The following is a 19592-nucleotide window of genomic DNA, read 5'->3' on the forward strand; positions in this document are numbered from 1 at the left end:
AAAAAAATAAGGAATAATACAATAATAATACACCACCCTAATAAAAATTCATCAGCAAATCTAATAGGGTCCTATAGCCTCAACATATACCTAAAATGTAATATTTACATCAACTATTTATCTATAATACATTTCATTTATGTCGCTGCTTCATGTCTTCCTTTATTATTATTCCTAGGCTTAACTACTTTTAGGATAAAAAAAGAAACTTCCCTCCAGATCTCAACATTAGGGGTCTGGTAACCAAATCTATTAAAGAAAAAACTAATAAACAAAACAAAAATGAAACAAAAACAAACAAAGCAAACAAAAACAAAAAAATACAAAATTATTTTTACTTTTTTTTTTTTTTACTTTTTTTTTTTAAATGGACATATACTTAATGTTTGAACCACCAGGCTTTTTCTGGAACTTTTTTTAAAATCAGTATTTTATGCTACAGAATTACATATAACCCCCAAACAATATACATTTTTTTTTTTAGGGAATAAAATGGCGATTGTTGCAATTTTGTAATGTCATATGGTACTCGAGCAGCGGTTTTTGCAAACACAATTTTTTTGGAAAAAAAAAAGTACAATGGATTAAAAAAAAAACACACAAAATTTACCTAAATTTTTTTTGTATAATGTGAAAGATGATGTACAGTAGATAGATAGATACCCAACATGCCACATTTTAAAATTGCGCATGCACTTGGAATGGCGACAAATTACGGTACTTAAAAATCTCCATAGGCGACGCTTTAAAAGCCTTTAGAGGTTACCAGTTTAGAGTTATAGGGGAGGTCTAGCACTAGAATTATTGCTCTTGCGCTAACGTTCACCATGATAACTCATATGTGTGGTGCAAATACCTTTTAGATATGCTTATGCAAGCCGCTTCTGGGCCTGAACAAGTGCCTTTGCGAGCGCAGCAGGATTTCAATCCATGGCGGCGTATTCATGGGCGCCTGCAAAACTTTTTTCAGGAGGAGGGCATTATTTTAAGGTCACCCATGCTCCGCCCCTTTTTGACAATGTTATTATCACGGTCAGAGACTGCAGACATAGTTTAGGAGATGGTCAGAGACTGCAGACATAGTACACATACAGCCAGATACATTACACTCCTATACACCCAGATACATTATACCCCAATACACCCAGATACATTACACCCCACACACCCAGATACATTACACCCCCACACACCCAGATACATTACACCCCCACACACCCAGATACATTACACCCCCATACACCCAGATACAGTACATTATACCCTCATACACCCAGATACATTATATCCCAATACACCCAGATACATTACACCCCACACACCCAGATACATTACACCCCCACACACCCAGATACATTACACCCCCATACACCCAGATACATTACACCCCCATACACCCAGATACAGTACATTATACCCCCATACACCCAGATACATTACACCCCCCATACACACACAATCATTAGTATGGAGAATCCCCCCCCCCAATTTCTATATTGCAAGCTTCAGATGACATTACAGAGAATTCAGTGGATTACTAACCCCAGAAAAGGCAGATAGAAGGCTCCAACAGCTGCACATGCCAAGCAGCTCAGATGAGGCTGGAGTCCCATGCGGTGGGTGTTTTTGGGGCCCCATATCTAGGGAGCGCTGGGCCTTTCATACATGTCTAGGCAGAGCACACACAGGCGGCAGTCCGAGCCGAGGAGGAGGAGAGGAGGGGAGATAAATCATCAGTGATCTGCATGGGCTGAGCATTAGTAGACGCTGTCTACTCCAGGCAGCAGGTGAAAGGTAACAGGCAAGCTGTGGGAGAGCTTTGTATTTCCTGCCTCTGGCTGCGCTGCCTCCCCCAGCACAGGGGCTGCAAACACCATCACTCCCTGGCACTCCATGTTGTGTATGCGACCCCCGGCCCTTAAATATGCATTGCCCTCCTGATTGACATGCGTATGTCTATATGCGTTTGTCTATAGGTAGCGCCGGCCCTGCCGGGGGGGGAACTTGACCCCCCTTGCCCCTACCTGCGAACGCCCATGGACGTACTGTGTTACCAATGGTTTGTTTGGTGACTGTTGTCCCAACTGCCTTGAGATCATTCACAAGCTGCTCCTGTGTAATTCTGGGCTGACCCCTCACTTTTCTCATTCATCATCCTTACCCCCATGAGACAAAATCTTACATGGAGCTCCAGGCCGAGGGTGATTGATGGTTATTTTGTATTTCTTCCATTTGCGAATAATCGCTACAACAGTTGTCTCCTTCTCACCAAGATTCTTGCTGATGATCTTGTAGCCAGTTCCAGCCTTGTGCAGGTCTACAGTCTTGTCCCCAACGTCCTTTGACAGCTCTTTGGTCTTGCCCATGATGGTGAAGTTTGAATGGAAGAAAGAGATTCTGTGGACAGGTGCCTTTATACACATAACGAATTGTTGTTAGGAGCACCCGACTTACGTATGCAAGCATGGAGGGATGGGGGGCGTTAACTTTTTTTTCTTATTTATTTCATTTTTATATTTTTACACTCCTTTAATTTAATTTATTTTTTATCACTTTTATTCCTATTACTATCCAAAAAGACTCCAAATCTCTTTTTTGCCCTTAAAAGCAAAAGATCAAAAAAAAAAAGGTTTTTTTTTTTTTTAGGAAAAGATCAAAAAATGTTTTACTTCCATCCTGTACCGGAAGTGTGGCTCCGGTCCTCCAAGGCCATAGAGGTGTCTACTCTTTGATCACCTATGAGAGCAGACGGCCGTACTGTTGGATCGTTTCTCGGGCGAACCATCGGACACTGTAAGCACGAGAAATACCAGCGAGCTGTGGGAGGGGGGATGGTTTGGTGTCCCTTCCTGCTGCTTCGGAAGCCGTTCCAGCAGGCTCATGAGCCGCTCAGAAGGGTTTCATGAGAATGCCGGCCGCTGGCTGCAAAAAACGGTACCGGAGTTATGGCTTCACCCGTAATCCCAGTAAACCATTTGCAAACCGCAATGTATAATATATATATATATATATATATATATATATATATATATATATATATATATATTATACATTGCGGTTTGCAAATGGTTTACTGGGATTACGGGTGAAGCCATAACTCCGGTATTTATATATGTATTGTGGTCGGCAAGTGTTAATAAATACCCTGCTTAAGTTTAGTTATTATAAACTGATGAACAAATGTATAGACATGAAAAATGTATCTGATTTACATACAAATACAATTTTAAAGGGCAACTCTACTTTTAGCGTATATTTAGACATACATCTCAATCTCCCTTTCCTCTCAAGCCCAATCGGTGTTCAGAACACAGTGAGGAAGGACCAGCACAGTGACTAAATGGTTAGCATGTCTCCCTAGCAGCACTAGGGTCGTCGGTTTTGAATCCTGACCATGGCACTACCTGCATGGAGTTTGCATGTTCTGCCTGTGTGGATTTCCTCCCACACATTGGTGTACACAGCTTATTTCATTAGGGTGCGCACCCAAGAGCATAAATACACATGCATGTACACAGTGGGGAAAATAACTATTTGATCCCCTGCAGATTTTGTACAGAAATGAAGGGTCTATAATTGTTATCATAGGTGTATTTCTGGCTCCCACAGACTGGATACAGTAGGTGCTCATGTGGTACACAGATTAGTCCTGTCAATTTAAGAAGGTGCTCCTAACGACAACTCGTTATGTGTATAAAAGATACCTGTCCACAAAATCTCTTCCATTCAAACCTCACCATCATGGACAAGACCAAAGAGCTGTCAAAGGATGTCTGGGACAAGATTGTAGACCTACACAAGGCTGGAATGGGCTACAAGACCATCAGCAAGAATCTTGGTGAGAAGGAGACAACTGTTGGAGTGATTATTTGCAAATGGAAGAAATACAAAATAACCATCAATCGCCCTCGGCCCGGAGCTCCATGCAAGATTTGGCCTCATGGGGTAAGGATCAACATGAGGAAAGTCATCAGCCCAGAACAGCCCAGAACTACATGGGAGGAGCTTGTGAATGATCTCAAGGCAGTTGGGACCACAGTCACGACACAAAACATTGGTAACATAATACGCCACCATGGATTGAAATCCTGCAGCGCCCACAAGGTCCCTTCCTCAAGAAGACACATGTACGGGCCCGTCTGAAGTTTGTCAATTAACATCTAAATGATTCAGAGAAGGATTGGGAGAAAGTGCTGTGGTCAGATGAGACCAAAATTGAGCTCTTTGTCATTAACTTGACTCGCCATGTTTGGAGGAGGAAAAGTGCTGACTATGACCCTAAGAACACCATCCCTACAGTTAAGTACGGGGCTGTTTCTCTACTAAAGGAACAGGCCGACTTTACCGCAGTGAGGGGGCCAATGGACGGGGCCATGTATTGTAAAATCTTGGATGAGAACCTTTGTCCCTTAACCAGACCATTGAATATGGGTTATGGATGGGTCTTCCAGCATGACAATGACACAAAACATACTGCCAAGGCAACAAATGAGTGGCTCAAGAAGAAGCACATTAAGGTATGGAGGGAGCTGAAACTTCGAGTTGCCAAGCGACAGCCAAGAAACCTTAAGGATTTAGAGAAGATCTGTAAAGAGTGGACCAAAAGCTCTCCTGAGATGTGTGCAAACCTGGTAACCAACTACAAGAAACGTATTACCTCTGTGCTTACCAACAAGGATTTCCCCACCAATCACGAAGTCATGTTTTGCTTGATCATATACCTATTTTACTCACTTAATTGCAACTCAATTTATAACATTTGTATCTTGTTTTTTTTCTGGATTTTTGGTTGATATTCTGTCTCTATCATTTAAAATACACCTATGATAAAAATGATAGACCTTTAATTTCTTTGTAAGTGGGCAAACTTACAAAATCTGCAGGGGATCAAATAATAATCTATAACTGGCTTTAGTTCACCATTTCATTTTCTCTGAATAGGTAAACTAACCCGCAACGTCCCCCTCTTCCTGTTAACCACCTATTAAAATACTTACCTTTAGCCCCGCTCTTCAAAGTGACGATAAATGATATTCCTATTCTCTAAAAAAATCCATACACATCCACTACTTCACAGCCTTGTAATCTATGTTCCATGATATTGTCTCTTCATGTGTTTTTCTGCCTCCTTGTAATGTCCTCTGTGGGCTCCTCTTCCATCTCACTTCCATCTGTTTGGAATGAGCAGTGCACATTAGTTGTGGTCATGTGCACTGCTCACTACACATAGTCCATAGTCCATCTCAGGAGAGAGAATGAGAGGGTGGCTGTGTTCCTACATAGGCTGGGATCATGAGGAATGAACGTAACCACACACAGTAAGTTGGATCAAAGCAGCCAAAAAAAAAAAAAAAAGGAATTTGGAGATTTGGAGGAGGCTGAGAGCAATAGAAGGGACTATTTTCTGTTTACAGTACATACTTTTTTTTAGTTAACAGAATTTAGTGTCCCCCTAAAGTGGACTTCAGAAATTATATTTTTTCAGACTTTATAGACATGTGCACTGCCCAAAAAATTTGATTAGAAAATTCGTAAATTTGAAAATTCGAAAATCCAAAAATAAGAAAGAGAAATCCGAAAATTTGAAAGAATAACTAATTAACTAATAATAGCTAACTATTAAGTTATAGGTATTGGAATTTCCTTTCAAATTTTGCTGTTAGCGAACATAACGAATATGAATTTATCCAGTTACGAATTATCCGAAGTAATGAATGCTGCATCTGAACAAATTATTAATATTATTATTATGATTGTCTATTATTAAGTTACGTTCCATTAGTTTAGATGCAGCATTCGTTATTTCGGATCATTCGTAACTTCAGATAAATTTGTATTCGTTACATTCATAACAGACAAATTTGAAAGGAAATTCCAATACCCATAATTTAATAGTTAGTAATAGTTAAGTTATTATTAGTTAGTTATTATTTCAGATTTTCTAATTTTTCGGATTTTCAAATTTGCGAATTTACAAATTTACGAATATTTGAATTTACAAATATTCGGATAAAGTAGTTTAAACGGGTTTTCGTTAATTCGGAAATCTCTGAATTAACAAATTTGTCAAATTTCGTTAAAAAATGAATTCAGAACGAAACGAATTGCACATATCTACAAACTTACATTGGGCCAGCTTGGCGCAATGTAAGCATGAGTATCTGATATCTGGAGGACCATTGGGGATGCTGTAAATCCCTATAATAATCTGTGTTGCATACAGTGAGAATTGTGATCTTCTGGGTTGTTTGAAAGTGACTTCCCTTTCCACAGGGGGTCACTCGCTTGGCATCTCCGGCCGTGAAGCCTAAAGGTTTCCCTTAGCAGAGATGGCGGTGGCAGCACCTGACACCCGATCCGAAAATTGGCTGGGGTGCTGACATCGCCGGCTCCCTGGACAGGTCAGTGTCCATATATTAAAAGTCAGCAGCTAGAGTAATTGTAGTTGCTGACTTTTATTTTATTTTTTCCCAGGCTGGAACTCCTCTAAGTATAATAGTCAATGCGTTTCAGGTGTCTGACATCACCACCTTTATCTAGATTAGCATAGTGTAAAGTTCAGAGTCTGGAATTCAAAACTAAAAATGATATATTGAGAGGTATGGGTATACAATACAACCCAGTAATGTTCAGCCTTCGGCTTAAGAAAACCAGACTTTTTATGTCCTATATAGACATGTGCAATTCGTTTAGTTCCAAATTCGTTTTTTAATGAATTTTGACAAATTTGTTAATTCGAAATTTCCAAATTTTACAATTTCCAAAATTTCCGAAATTTCCGAAATTTTCCGAAATTTCAGAAATTTCAGAAATTCGGAATTTAGGAATTTCGGAAATTGGAAAATTCAAAATTTCGGAAGTTCGTAAATTTGAAATTTCGGAAAGTCGGAATTTCGAAAATTCGAAATGAGGAAATTCCAAAATTCGTAATTTCGTAAATTTGAAAATCCGAAAATAAGAATGAAAATCTGAAAATTCAAAAGCATGAAAATCCGAAAATTCAAAAACTCGAAAATCTGAAATAACTAATAATAACTATTAAATTATAGGTATTGGAATTTCTTTTCAAATTTGCCTGTTTTTCTTTCTTTTCTTCAGATTTTCAAATTTTTGAATTTCTGAATTTTCAAATTCCAAAAATTCGGAAAATCGGAACTCGAAAATTTGGAAGTTCGGAATTCGAAAATTCGGAAATTTGAAAACTTGAAAATTTGAAAATTCGGAAATCCGAAAATGCGAAAATCCAAATTTCCGAATTCCCGAGAAAAGCAAAAAACGAATAAAACGAAAACGAACAATTTTTTTGTCAGTGCACATGTCTAGTCCTATAGACCCAACCAGATGTGAGGGAATTATGCTCACCCGATCCTTCGTTCTACCGGAAAACAACGCTCCCCCACAGTCCAGCGGTGGACTGTTCCTGGTCTATAGAAGCTGCCCTGGGCTTGATGACATCAGGAACAGTCCACAACTTGTGTGCGGGGGTGCCAGACCGGTCTTGTGCTGGGAGGATCAGAGGACTAGGTGAATCTCCTTTCTCCGCACAGCCCCAATGTATGGGAACACTTTTTTTTTTGCCCAGAGATGGGCTTTAAGCTCCAGTCAAGTGACTTTGCCTGGGCTGAAATGATGCGCCGTTGCAGGCAGTGGGAAACATTTCCTCAGTCTCCTCTCCCCCCAGTGATCAGACTATACACATACCTTAGTAGCAAGTCACAAGGTGAGAGGCTGCAACATGGGCTTATTTGTGTTCCATAGCAAAGAACTGCACAAACCCCAGAATTTTTAAAATTGTGTCACCTCCAAACACTTCTCAGGCCAGGAAGAAGGTTCTGACCCAGGAGGATGCCTGGAAAATCTGGTAGCGTCCTTCTGGAGAGAAGGGCAGATGAAGGCATTGTCAGCGGGAGTACTGTGATCTCTATAACAAATTAAAGTACAGTGGAACCTTGGATTACGAGCATAATCCAATCCAGGAGAATGCTTGTAATCCAAAGCACTCGCATATCAAAGCAAGTTTCCCTATAGAAGTCAATGGAAACGAAGATAATTTGTTCCGCATTGACTTCTAATGCATGCAATACCACATGTGGCCAGAGGTGGGGGGGCACCGGAGAGCCTCGGAAATACTCGGGGACAGCTCGGCTGAACTCGGAAACCCTCGGAAAAGCTCGGAAACACTCGAGAATGGAGTATTTCCGAGTGTTTCTGATTATTTCCGAGTGATTCCGAGTATTTCCGAACGGCTCCGAACCTTTTCGAGTGTCGCCGGCGCCCCTGCAGCTCTGGCCAAATGCGGTTCTGCACACCCCATTAGCTTGAATTCTGGTCGTTTTGCGAGACAACACTCGCAAACCGAGTCAGAATTGAAAAAAGTTGCTCGTCTTTCAAAACGCTGGTAAACCAAGGTTCCACTGTAGTTGTAAACCTCATACATGAAATATAAACAAAGCATATCCCTCTATAGTGTGTACTTGTCTCAGCCTAGAGCACTAAGTGTCATATGTGTCTGCTGCTTCCTTCCTCTGCTATCAGCATGAGTCACTTCTGACAAGTTTTCCTGACACCAAGAGAAAAAAGGGGGCATGGTAAGGGAGCTCCAGAACACAGCCTGTGATTGAGAGCCTCAGCTCTGCTCCTGTGCTCTGTGTGGAGGGGGGTGTGTCCCTTCCCTCCAATCAGCAATCAGAGCTCTCCTCATTGAGTGTAATTTCAGCTCTCCGCACCCTGTTTTCTGACAGCTCAGACAAGCTGTAGAAATTCTGGAATTTGAATGGATGTATAAAAGTGAAGACTGCAGATAAACAGGTACAACTGATATAGGAGAATTTGTTTCATCTCTGTGTTTCACCTTCACTGGGTATCTGTGAGGGTTTACAACCACTTTAAGCAAGTACACTTACACATCACTTAGCATGTATGCACCCAACATGAAGAAATAGATCTGATACTTCGACCACTTTAAGATGATCCCTTTTAAAGAATTGATCATCTAGTCCCTAATATATTCTGCTTTTGCTAATTCCATAAAACCTCCTATAAAAATCTCATTACATGGGAATATTACATGAGCAATAAAAATATGGTAATACTAATAATAATAGCACTTACCCTGCCATGACTATAAAAAAATCTAAGCGGTTCCAGGTATCTCCCAAATAGCATTTCTTCCCGAATATTCCGAGAGCAAACATTTTGATTATCATTTCCACAGCGAAAAAGGCAAAAATGAAATCATCAAATCCCTGCATTGAGGAAAGAAGATAATTCAAAGACTTAGCAGAGAAGAGCTGATAAGAACCAATTAATGCATTTCAAGAGCCCATTCAGCCTTTGTTTCACAGCAGTGCATATTAAAGATTTTTGTTTTGCTTTAATAAAGCGCCAAGCAGAAAACACATTAAAGCAGAGCAGCCAATCAAAAGTAAACTTTCAGAGCTTTGACTACAGTTAAGTTGACATCTAATTGGTTGATTTGTCCTGGCAATCATTTTTGTGATTGGATAAACTTGCATACGTTTACATTATTTATGTTTTTTACTTTATTTATTTGTATTATTCACTACTCAAAAAAACTAAAGTTAACACTTTTTAATCAGAGTATAGCATCAAGTCATTTAAACTCCTGGGATATTGATCTGGTCAGTTAAGTAGCAGAGGGGGTTGTTAATCCGTTTCAGCTGCTTTAGTCTTAATGAAATTAAAGTGGGGTTCCACCCAAAAAAACCTGAAAAATTCTAAAAAAAAACCCAAAAAAACATTTGGATATTTTTTTTTTTTTTTACTTACCTCTAAATGCCTGTTGCTAGGGGGTCCCTCGTAGTCTGCCTCTTCCTTTGCCTGGGCTGGTGACATCACTTCCCCCTCGGCACAGGAAGGGCTCAGCTCTGCTCCCTACCTCCTGTCAATCATCTGGGACCCATTACAGGTCCCAGGTGATTGAGCGGCCAATCACGGCGCGCAGCGCCGCTCGCGCATGCGCAGTGGGTGCCAGGCTGTGAAGCCACAGCCCGGCGCCCACAGTTGAAATGCTGGCGCCGACGAGCGGAGGGGGGGGACGAGCGGGGCTTCGATCCCCCCGCATCGCTGGACCCAGGAACAGGTAAGTCTCCAATTAAAAGTCAGCAGCTGCAGTATTTGTAGCTGCTGACTTTTAATTTTTTTTTTTTTTTAATGAACCCCCTGGGTGGAACTCCTCTTTAACAACAGGTGCACTAGATGGGCAACAATGAGACGACCTCCAAAACAGGAATGGTTTTACAGGTGGAGGCCACTGACATTTCTTTTACCCTACTCATCTCTCCTGACTGTTTTTCACTAGTTTTGCATTTGGCTAAGGTCAGTGTCACTACTGGTAGCATGAGGCCATACCTGGACCCTATAGAGCAGTGGTTCTCAACCTTACTAGTGCCGTGACCCCTTGATAAAATTTCCCAAGTTGTGGGGACCCCTAAAAGTAAAATTATTTCCTTAGCGTGGGTTGTCAGCACCCAAGGCAAGACAAGTAATTTGTGCCCCTAACCCACGGACATTTAGCGCTCCCCGAGTCCCTTCCACTCGTACAGTATTAAAACTCCTTCTGGTACATTTTAGAATGTACCACTCTCTCTCTTTGTTCTCCTTTTATCTCTCTCTATTTATTTCTTGTTTTTTTCCCCATCCCTCTCTCTAGTTGTCTTTCTTGTTCTTTCTCTTATTCTTTCCTCTCCCTTTTTCTTTGTTCCTCCCCCTCTTTTCCTCTCCCTTCCATGTATTCTCTATTTTTATTCCTTCTCTTACTCCTTGGTGGTGGTGGGGAATAATGGGATGAGTGGCAGTGCTGGCGGGGAGTTGGGATTAGTGGCAGTGCTGGGGCGGGGGGGAATTCTGATCAGCCAACTTAGGTGCTCTTGATCAAGGTCATCTGCTGATCTGAGAACTGTCGTGGGGACTTTTAATGCCAATTCTAATCACAGGTAGTGTTACTCACTGTGTCTCCAGCTTTGTGGTGTCCCGTAGCAGTGACACCTATGCCTAAATCAGGAGATAGGGTCTCCTCCAGCTCCTCCCACTTTACATTCCTCACCAATCAGCTAACCTCTAGTCTCTGCCCCCCAGCCATGCCCTGAACTGAGTGGGAGGCTGCGAAGAGGCTGAGTGGGCGGCCACGGGCTCCAGGGACAGCCCTGCTTGGCGGGCGCGAAGAGGCTGGGAGAGCAGCGTGGGCTTCAGGAACAGCCCAGGATTCCGTGACCCCTGGCAACTCGTCATTTGACCCCCAGGTTGAGAACCACTGCTATAGAGGTTGCACAGGCAGTCCAACTCCTCCAGGATGGCACATCAATACGTGCCATTGCCAGAAGATTATAGAGGAGATTCCAGGAGACGGGCAGTTACTCTAGGAGAGCTGGACAGGGTTGTAGAAGGTCCATAACCCATCAACAGGACCGGTATCTGCTTCTTTGTGCAAGGAGGAACAGGATGAGCACTGCCAGAGCCCTACAAAATGACCTCCAGCAGGCCACTGGTGTAAAAGTCTCTGACCAAACAATCAGAAAAATGAGGGTGGCCCGAGGGCCCGACATCCTCTAGTGGGCCCTGTGCTCACTGCCTGGCGCCGTGGAGCTCGATTGGCATTTGGCATTGAACACCAGAATTGGCAGGTCCGCCACTGGCGCCCTGTGCTTTTCACAGATGAGAGCAGGTTGACCCTGAGCATGTGACAGACGTGAAAGGGTCTGGAGAAGCCGTGGAGAACGTTATGCTGCCTCTAACATTGTTCAGCATGACCGGTTTGGTGGTGGGACAGTGATGGTCTGGGGAGGCATAACCATGGAGGGACACACAGACCTCTACAGGCTAGACAATGGCACCCTGACTGCCATTAGGTATCGGGATGAAATCCTTGGACCCATTGTAAGACCCTACACTGGTGCAGTGGGTCCTGGGTTCCTCCTGGTGCACGACAATGCCCGACCTCATGTGGCAAGAGTATGCTACCAGTTCCTGGAGGATGAAGGAACTGATACAATTGAATGGCCCCCACGTTCGTCTGACTTAAATCCAATAGAACACCTCTGGGACATTATGTTTCGGTCCATCCGACCCCGCCAGGTTGCACCTCAGTCTGTTCAGGAGCTCAGTGATGCCCTGGTCATGATCTGGGAGGCAATACCCCAGGACACCATCCGTCATCTCATTAGCAGCATGCCCCGACGTTGTCAGGCATGCATACAAGCACGTGGGGGCCATACAAACTACTGAGGACCATTTTGAGTTGCTGCAATGAAATTTCAGCGAAATGGACAAGCCTGCTGCATAATTTTTTTCACTTTGATTTTTGGGGTGTCTTTGAATTGATCCCTCTGTAGGTTGATCGTTTTCATTTCCATCAAACAATGTGGAACCCATTCGTTTCTAACACATTACCCCAGTCCATAACAGTATAGAGATCCAACATGAGATTTCTCCCCATTGAGATCTGATGTATTTTCAGAGTGTTCCTTTCATTTTTTTGAGCAGTGTATTTAATAGGGTGACTTCTAACAGGGAATGTACAGTATTAGGGCTCGTTCGCTACGGAACTCAAAACGTATGTAGGCATAGGACCTACCCCCCTGCCATGCCCCCTTAAAAGAGAATTATACATAAAAAGGATTAGTTAATCCCACAAGTGCTTTTTTTTGCCACTCCTGCCTTTTGAAATGTAAAAACGCAACAATTTCGAATTTGGATGAAAGGTTTAGCACTTGGAAACACTTTTTGAAAGATAAAAAGTGCATTTTGTGATGGGATGAATGAGAAGAAAAGGAGGGACAAAGTAGACATGTGCAGAATGGAAAAATGTTGTTTCGTTTTGGATAGATTTGTTATGTTACTAATTTACTAATTTTCGTTTCGTTTATAAATTTTCTAATGAATTCCAAATTTTCAGAACAATTGGAATTCTGTGTGAAGAATAGCTGGTTGTTAAGGAGTGGGCTGGGAAGCCAGCCACCACGTCTGGCAATAGAAAAGTCAGAAAAAAAACAGCGTCCCCCCATCCATACCAGGCCCTTTGGATCTGGTAGGGATTCTAAGGGGAACCCCACGCCAAAATTTGAAAAGGAAAAAAAAAACAGCGTGGGGTCCCCACCCCCCAACATCAATACTAGACCCTTAACTGAGCATGCAGCCCGGCAGGTCGGGAAGGAGGGGCAAGCGAGTGCTCCCCCCTCCTGAACCATACCAGGCCACATGCCCTCAACATAGGGGGGTGCTTTGGGGCACCTTAATGGGGTCTGTTTAATTGCCCCTTCTGCCTTTAGTCTTTCTGTTTAGGCCCAGCCTTTTGTTTTTCAGTGGGAACCCGGAAGAACACAGTTCCAATAGCTCCAGCACTGAATGGGGTACTGGGGTGTGCTGGAGGATCTACTGATGTTGGGGGATCTATTGTCATTTGGAAAATCTATTGTAGCGGGGGGGGGGGTCTATTGTTGCTTGTGGGGGATCTATTGTTGCTGGGGGTCCTATTTTTCTAGGGGATCCATTTTTTCTGGTAGGGAACTACTTTTGAGGGAGGGGTCTATTATTGCTGGCTTCTGGAGGATCTATTGATGATGGCTGCTGGTAGATCCACTGTATTGTTGCAGGCAGGGGCCTATTGTTGCTGGAGAGAATCCATTGTTGTTGGGGGGGGGATTTTGTTGCAGGGTTGTATTGTTTTTGGGGGAAGACTATTTTGTTGCAGGGGTCTTTTGTTGCTTGAGGATATCTATTGTTGCTGGTATGGATCTACTGTTGAGGGAGGGGTCTATTGTTGCTGGCTGCTGGAGGCTTTATTGATGGTGGCTGCTGGGAGATCTACTGTATAATTACTGGCAGGGGTCTGTTGTTGCTGGGTGGGATCTATTGTTTTTTGGGGAGGGGTATTTTGTTGCCAGGGGCCTATGTTGCTGGGGGGGGGGGTCCGTCGTGGCTGGGGGGAATCTATTGTTACTAGGGGATCAATTGTTGCTGGCAGGGATCTACTGTTTGTTGAAGGAGGGGTCTATTGTTGCTGGCTGCTGGAGGATCTACTGTATTGTTGCTGGCAGTGGTCTATTGTTGTTTGTGAGGATCTATTGTTGTTGGGGGTTATTTTGTTGCAGGGGTTTATTGTTGCTGGGGGAACAGAAGGTCAATTTTACTGCTTTTCTTGTTATCGTTAACAAATTCTATGCAAATTACTCAGCAAATGATCTTTACAGTAGCTCTGTATTCATTAAAAGGGGCGGTACCGGAGGTGGGTGAAACCAAAGTAGTTGGGTAATGGGGTGGAGACAAGGGTTGACTCAGAATGGGGAAGTACCTGCACCCATTCTCTAAAAACATAATACCTGTTTAGGCCAATCAATCACCGCAGATGTTTGCCCAGGCAAAGGTTGATCAACCCTCACGTCCTCCTGGGAAGTCACAATCAAGTGAATACGGAATGTAAAACCCAATACAATCAGTGACCTCCACTGGACAAAAGGGAGGTGTGAGGTGTTGGGTGGGACTGACCAGAGTGTGATCATGGTTCTTAGGTATCTCATAGCCTGGAAGGTGTCTACTATATTGCTGAAGAGCCAGATCCATGATTCTGTATAGTGGGAATTTCCAGATGTCGGGACACAAATTAATTATATAATTGGAGGAACCCAGAAATTCAGGGATGAAAAACTGCAACCACAGCTCATGCGGTCAAGTTCTGATCTGCCCCCTCATCTCCCCCATTGTCCATCAAATACAATCAGTGACCTCCACTGGACAAAAGGGAGGTGTGGGGTGTTGGGTGGGACTGACCAGAGTGTGATCATGGTTCTTAGGTATCTCATAGCCTGGAAGGTGTCTACTATATTGCTGAAGAGCCAGATCCAGAGCCAGATCATCAGCCAAGAGAAGACACAAAATACTCCCTTTAAAGCAGTAAGTCATAGTAACTGGGCACTTACCTGCAGAATTTTGCAGCGCTGGGAATCACAGGCAACGTCTTCACATGGATGGAACATTCCCAGAGTGACACAGTTCAGGAGGATCACCAGCATGCTGAAGCGTTCAAACCAGGTATAGGGCAGAAAAGTCAAGGAAACCTCATAGCAATAAATTATATATGGCTTTAGTATCTCCAAAAAAACAAAAAACTTCCACTTAACTACAATTAAGAATTTAAAGTGTAACCACTTTTGTTGAGGAAAACAAAAAAACAATCCCCTCTGGGTGATAAATGTACATTGCAGAAATAACAAGCTTAGCTGCAGATTCCTACCTGTTTCTGTTCTGAAGAAATAGCTGTTTGTTTCACCACGTCCTTTGCAGGCTGATTCTGAAAGGGAGGGTCTGGTTCATTGTAATCGCCTCGTATGCTCTCAGTGTTTTGACAAGAAAAGCTGCAGGGCCTGCAGCCCTTTAGAAATATTTAACCCTTGAGGAGTATCTCACCAAAACTGAAATTTCTATTGCGGGGTGGGGGAGTTTACTGCTTCTTGATGCAGGAGTAGGTGAATGCCCTCTATAGTGATATTGTTGCTGGTAAATTTTCGCTGAGATTGCGACACAGGCCCCTTACAAATTTTTACCATTCCAAACCAATGATGAGTCAGAACTTACCCTCCTTCTACCCCCACATGGCAAAGTTTGAGCCATGTAATTGGCTGCTCAGGTACTGATTGCTCCATAGGAAGTGGAAGGGGAGAGTCATGTGACTCCATACCTAGAAGTACAGGGTTTTTCTTTCTTTTTGAACATTCAATGGAGGAGAGAGTGGAAGCTTAGCATGTGCTCCTGACCCTTTGTACCTTAAAGCAGTTATTCTCAACCAGGCTTCCTCCAGAGGTTGTTAGAGGTTCCTCTGAGCTGTGGATGATTGACCTCCCCTTTGATTATGCCCACACAGTTCCAGGGCCAACACCACTTGTTCCAGTCAGAGGCATGGCACCAATGATCTTTAGTGGTGGCATTCTGACCACCACTCTAGGGCTTTTTTTACCTGACCACCAATGTAAGGAGCATTTTCCCCATTAACTGCTGATGAATTGGTTTTAGCAGGGGCTCCCCGAGTCCTACAAATTAGTTTCAAGGGTTCACCTGGGGCAGGGGTCTCCAAACCTTCTAAAGAAAGCGACAGTTTACTGTCCTTCAGATTTTAGGGGTGCTGGACTGTGCCCAGTGGGAATAAACTAAGCCCGATATTTGATATTAGGGGGAGAAATAGTTGTTGCCAATAGGAGGAATAGTGCCCCATTTTTGTTGTCAGTGGAAGGAATTATGCCCCATTGTTGGTGTCAGTGGAAGGAGTTATGCCCCATTGTTGGTGTCAGTGGAAGAAATAGTGCCCTATTGATGGTGTCATTGTAAGGAATAGTGTCCCATTTTTTGTTGTCAGTGGAAGGAATTATGCCCCATTGTGGGGGTCAGAGGGAGGAATTGTACCCTATTGTTGGTGTCAGTGGGAGGAATAGTGCCCCATTGTTGGTGTCAGTGGAAGGAATAGTGCCCCATTGTTGGTGTCAGTGGAAGGAGTTATACCCCATTGTTGGTGTCAGTGGAAGAAATAGTGCCCTATTGATGGTGTCATTGTAAGGAATAGTGTCCCATTTTTTGTTTTCAGTGGAAGGAATTATGCCCCATTGTTGGTGTCAGTGGGAGAAATAGTGCTCCATTGTTGGTGTCAGTGGGATGAATTCTGCCCTATTGTTGGTGTCAGTGCGAGGAATAGTGCCCCGTTGTTGGTGTCAGTTGGTGGAATAGTGCCCCATTGATGGTGTCAGTAGGGGGAATAGTGCCCCATTGATGGTGTCAGTGGGGGGGAATAGTGCCCTATTGTTGGTGTCCGTGTGAGGAATAGTGCCCCATTGATGGTGTCAGTGGGAGGAATAGTGCCCCATTGATGGTGTCAGTGGGAGGAATAGTGCCCCATTGATGGTGTCAGTGGGAGGAATAGTGCCCCATTGATGGTGTCAGTGGGAGGAATAGTGCCCCATTGATGGTGTCAGTGGGAGGAATAGTGCCCCATTGATGGTGTCAGTGGGGGGAATAGTGCCACATTGTTGGTGCCAGTGGGAGGAATAGTGCCCCATTGATGGTGTCAGTGGGGGGAATAGTGCCCCATTGATGGTGTCAGTGGGGGGAATAGTGCCACATTGTTGGTGCCAGTGGATGGATCAATGCCTCATAGGGCTGGATAAAAGCAAGCAAAAGGCCACCTCTGGCCCCAGGGCTGCAGTTCGGAGACCCCCTGCTGTAAGGAAAAAAGGTTGAGAAAGGCTGTGTTATTTTGCCTATATGGGGTAAAAATACAGGTTCACTTTAAACATAAGGACATTACAGCCTTGGTGGAAGTTTTGGCCATCAAACAAATGAAAATAAAAAGCGAGCAGTCAGCCAGTGAAGAAACACCGCAATCAAGCTTTGTGCACCCCGCTTCCTTTGTCGAGCAATCAAATCTGTTATGTCCACCGAAATCTCTCTAAATGAACTTTTTAATATTAATGCAAATGTAAGATGATACATGAAGAAGGATCTACAAAGACCTAATTAGAACATTCTCCGTCTTTACATGATAAACTAAAGCAATCACACAAGATAATGCTCCCATTGTCTTCCATTGTCTGCCTCTGTTCACGTTTCTTAAAGTAACATAACATATAGCTTTTCACTGCCAAGGGGTGCATTGTCCGCAAGCAGAGGACCTGTACAAATGAAACGGGGTGTATGTATTTAAAATTGAGCTATTCACCCTGAGAAACTGCATGGACATTCGTTCTGTGTGAATGAGGACAAAAGTGAATGTTATTAGGCTCTTTTCTCTCCAGGTCAAATGTTCTTCATTCATGCAGAAAAGAGTAAATCAGGAAAATGTAAAGAAATGGAAACTAGAAAACTGGCCACTAGATGGAGCTAGTGATCATGGGTAAGTGGTTAGCACTTCCTCCTAACTGCTCTAGGGACAGCGGTTCAAATCAAAACCACGGCACAACCTGCCTGCAGTTCTGCATGTTCTCTGACACTGACACCAATGATGAGGAACTATTCCTTCTACTGACACCAATGATGAGGAACTATTCCTTCTACTGACACCAATGATGGGGAACTATTCCTTCTACTGACACCAATGATGGGGAACTATTCCTTCTACTGACACCAATGATGGGGCACTATTCCTTTCACTGACACCAATGATGGGGCACTATTCCTTTCACTGACACCAATGATGGGGCACTATTCCTTTCACTGACACCAATGATGGGGCACAATTCCGCCCACTGATACCAACGGTAGGGGCACTGTTACACCTGCTAATACCAATGATGGGGTACTATTATTCCTCCTATTAAACACAGGGGTGCTGTGTATTTTTTTACTCCCACTGACCATCAAGCCTGAGACATTTTGTACTCCCAATGGTCACAGTCCGGCCCCCCTAAAGTCTGAAGGACAGTAAACTGGCCCTTTTGTTTAGAAAGTTTGGAGACCCCTGTCATAGATAATAAATACTTATGATCATCAGCTCCATCTAGTGGCCATAATACAGTATTATCCTGATTTACTGAATGTGGAACATCCTACCTGGGGAGAAAATCGCCTAATAACATTCATTCTGCCCCCATTCGCACAAAAAGAATGTACATGCAGTTGCACAGGGTAAATAGGTCTGCAGCTTGGTAATGGTAATCATGTAAATTATTATAAAAATAAATTAAAATATATGTTATATATACAATAAAATATAAAAAAAATAAGTAAACCAAAACTGTTATTAATACATAAGAACACCAAATAACCTCCAAAACTCCAAGCAAAACAGAATAAAATGGAAACAAAATATAAAAATGGAGCTGTGCCGTGCTAATAGATATCAAATACACCAGGTTTTGCAGTATTACACAATGGTTGTCTTTTATTGCGCCTTCTTACAAAGCAAGTCTGTGAGTCAGCTGACATCTTATTTCAACAGTTGTGTAAGGCAGTAAGGCAGCCCATGGATTAATTTCTTTTTTCTTTGTTCAACCAGCAGGTTAAATGAAAAAAATGGACCTAAATCACCCATCTACATATTTAAGGTGGATGAGCGAATCCTCACTGTTGAGCTATTGTATTCAGACAACAGGGAGACTTACCATCAGAATACACTGATCAGTGCTGCTGGTTATAGCCTACGGCATTGATCGAGCAGGGAAAATCCGTCAGTCATGCAGACAATAGTGAATCAGGAAAATATCACATTATGACCACTAGATGGAGCCAATGATCATAGCTAATAAATACTAATTTACTATATGATCACCAGCTAGATCGATTTGTGTACCACCTTCCTGTCCATATCGATTGAAATTGATCAAAATATTGATATTGAAATATTTTTTTGGGAAATTCAGGCGGTCCCTGCTGAACCGGCCAAAATTTTGATCCATGTATAGCTGGCCTATGTGCATCTAAACCCACTCACAAAAATATCATATATACTTTAACAAATAATTGTAATTTCCTATATTTTCTATAAGCGACTGCAGTTTATATTGTTTGCACTATAAACAAAAAAAAAGAAGCGACAATTTTGGAAAAAAAAGAAAAACAATATTTTTTACTTTCTGCTATAAAACACATCCAATAAA

At 42.8% G+C, this 19592-nt stretch overlaps 1 protein-coding gene across 6 annotated transcripts in view; it reads right to left on the minus strand.

The window, feature by feature from the left end:
- Positions 1-19592, minus strand: part of CACNA1G (calcium voltage-gated channel subunit alpha1 G) — a 345931-nt gene that overhangs the window by 143007 nt on the left and 183332 nt on the right. For all 6 annotated transcript variants that reach the window (XM_073606661.1, XM_073606662.1, XM_073606658.1 and 3 more), the window contains exons 2-3: positions 14934-15045; positions 9112-9245 (exon numbers count right to left, since the gene is read on the minus strand). In XM_073606661.1, the coding sequence (XP_073462762.1) occupies positions 9112-9245; positions 14934-15045 (246 nt within the window). The remainder of the gene's footprint in view (positions 1-9111; positions 9246-14933; positions 15046-19592) is intronic.

This window comes from Aquarana catesbeiana, linkage group LG12 (genome assembly GCF_042186555.1).
Source record: "Aquarana catesbeiana isolate 2022-GZ linkage group LG12, ASM4218655v1, whole genome shotgun sequence".
Lineage (NCBI taxonomy): Eukaryota > Metazoa > Chordata > Amphibia > Anura > Ranidae > Aquarana > Aquarana catesbeiana.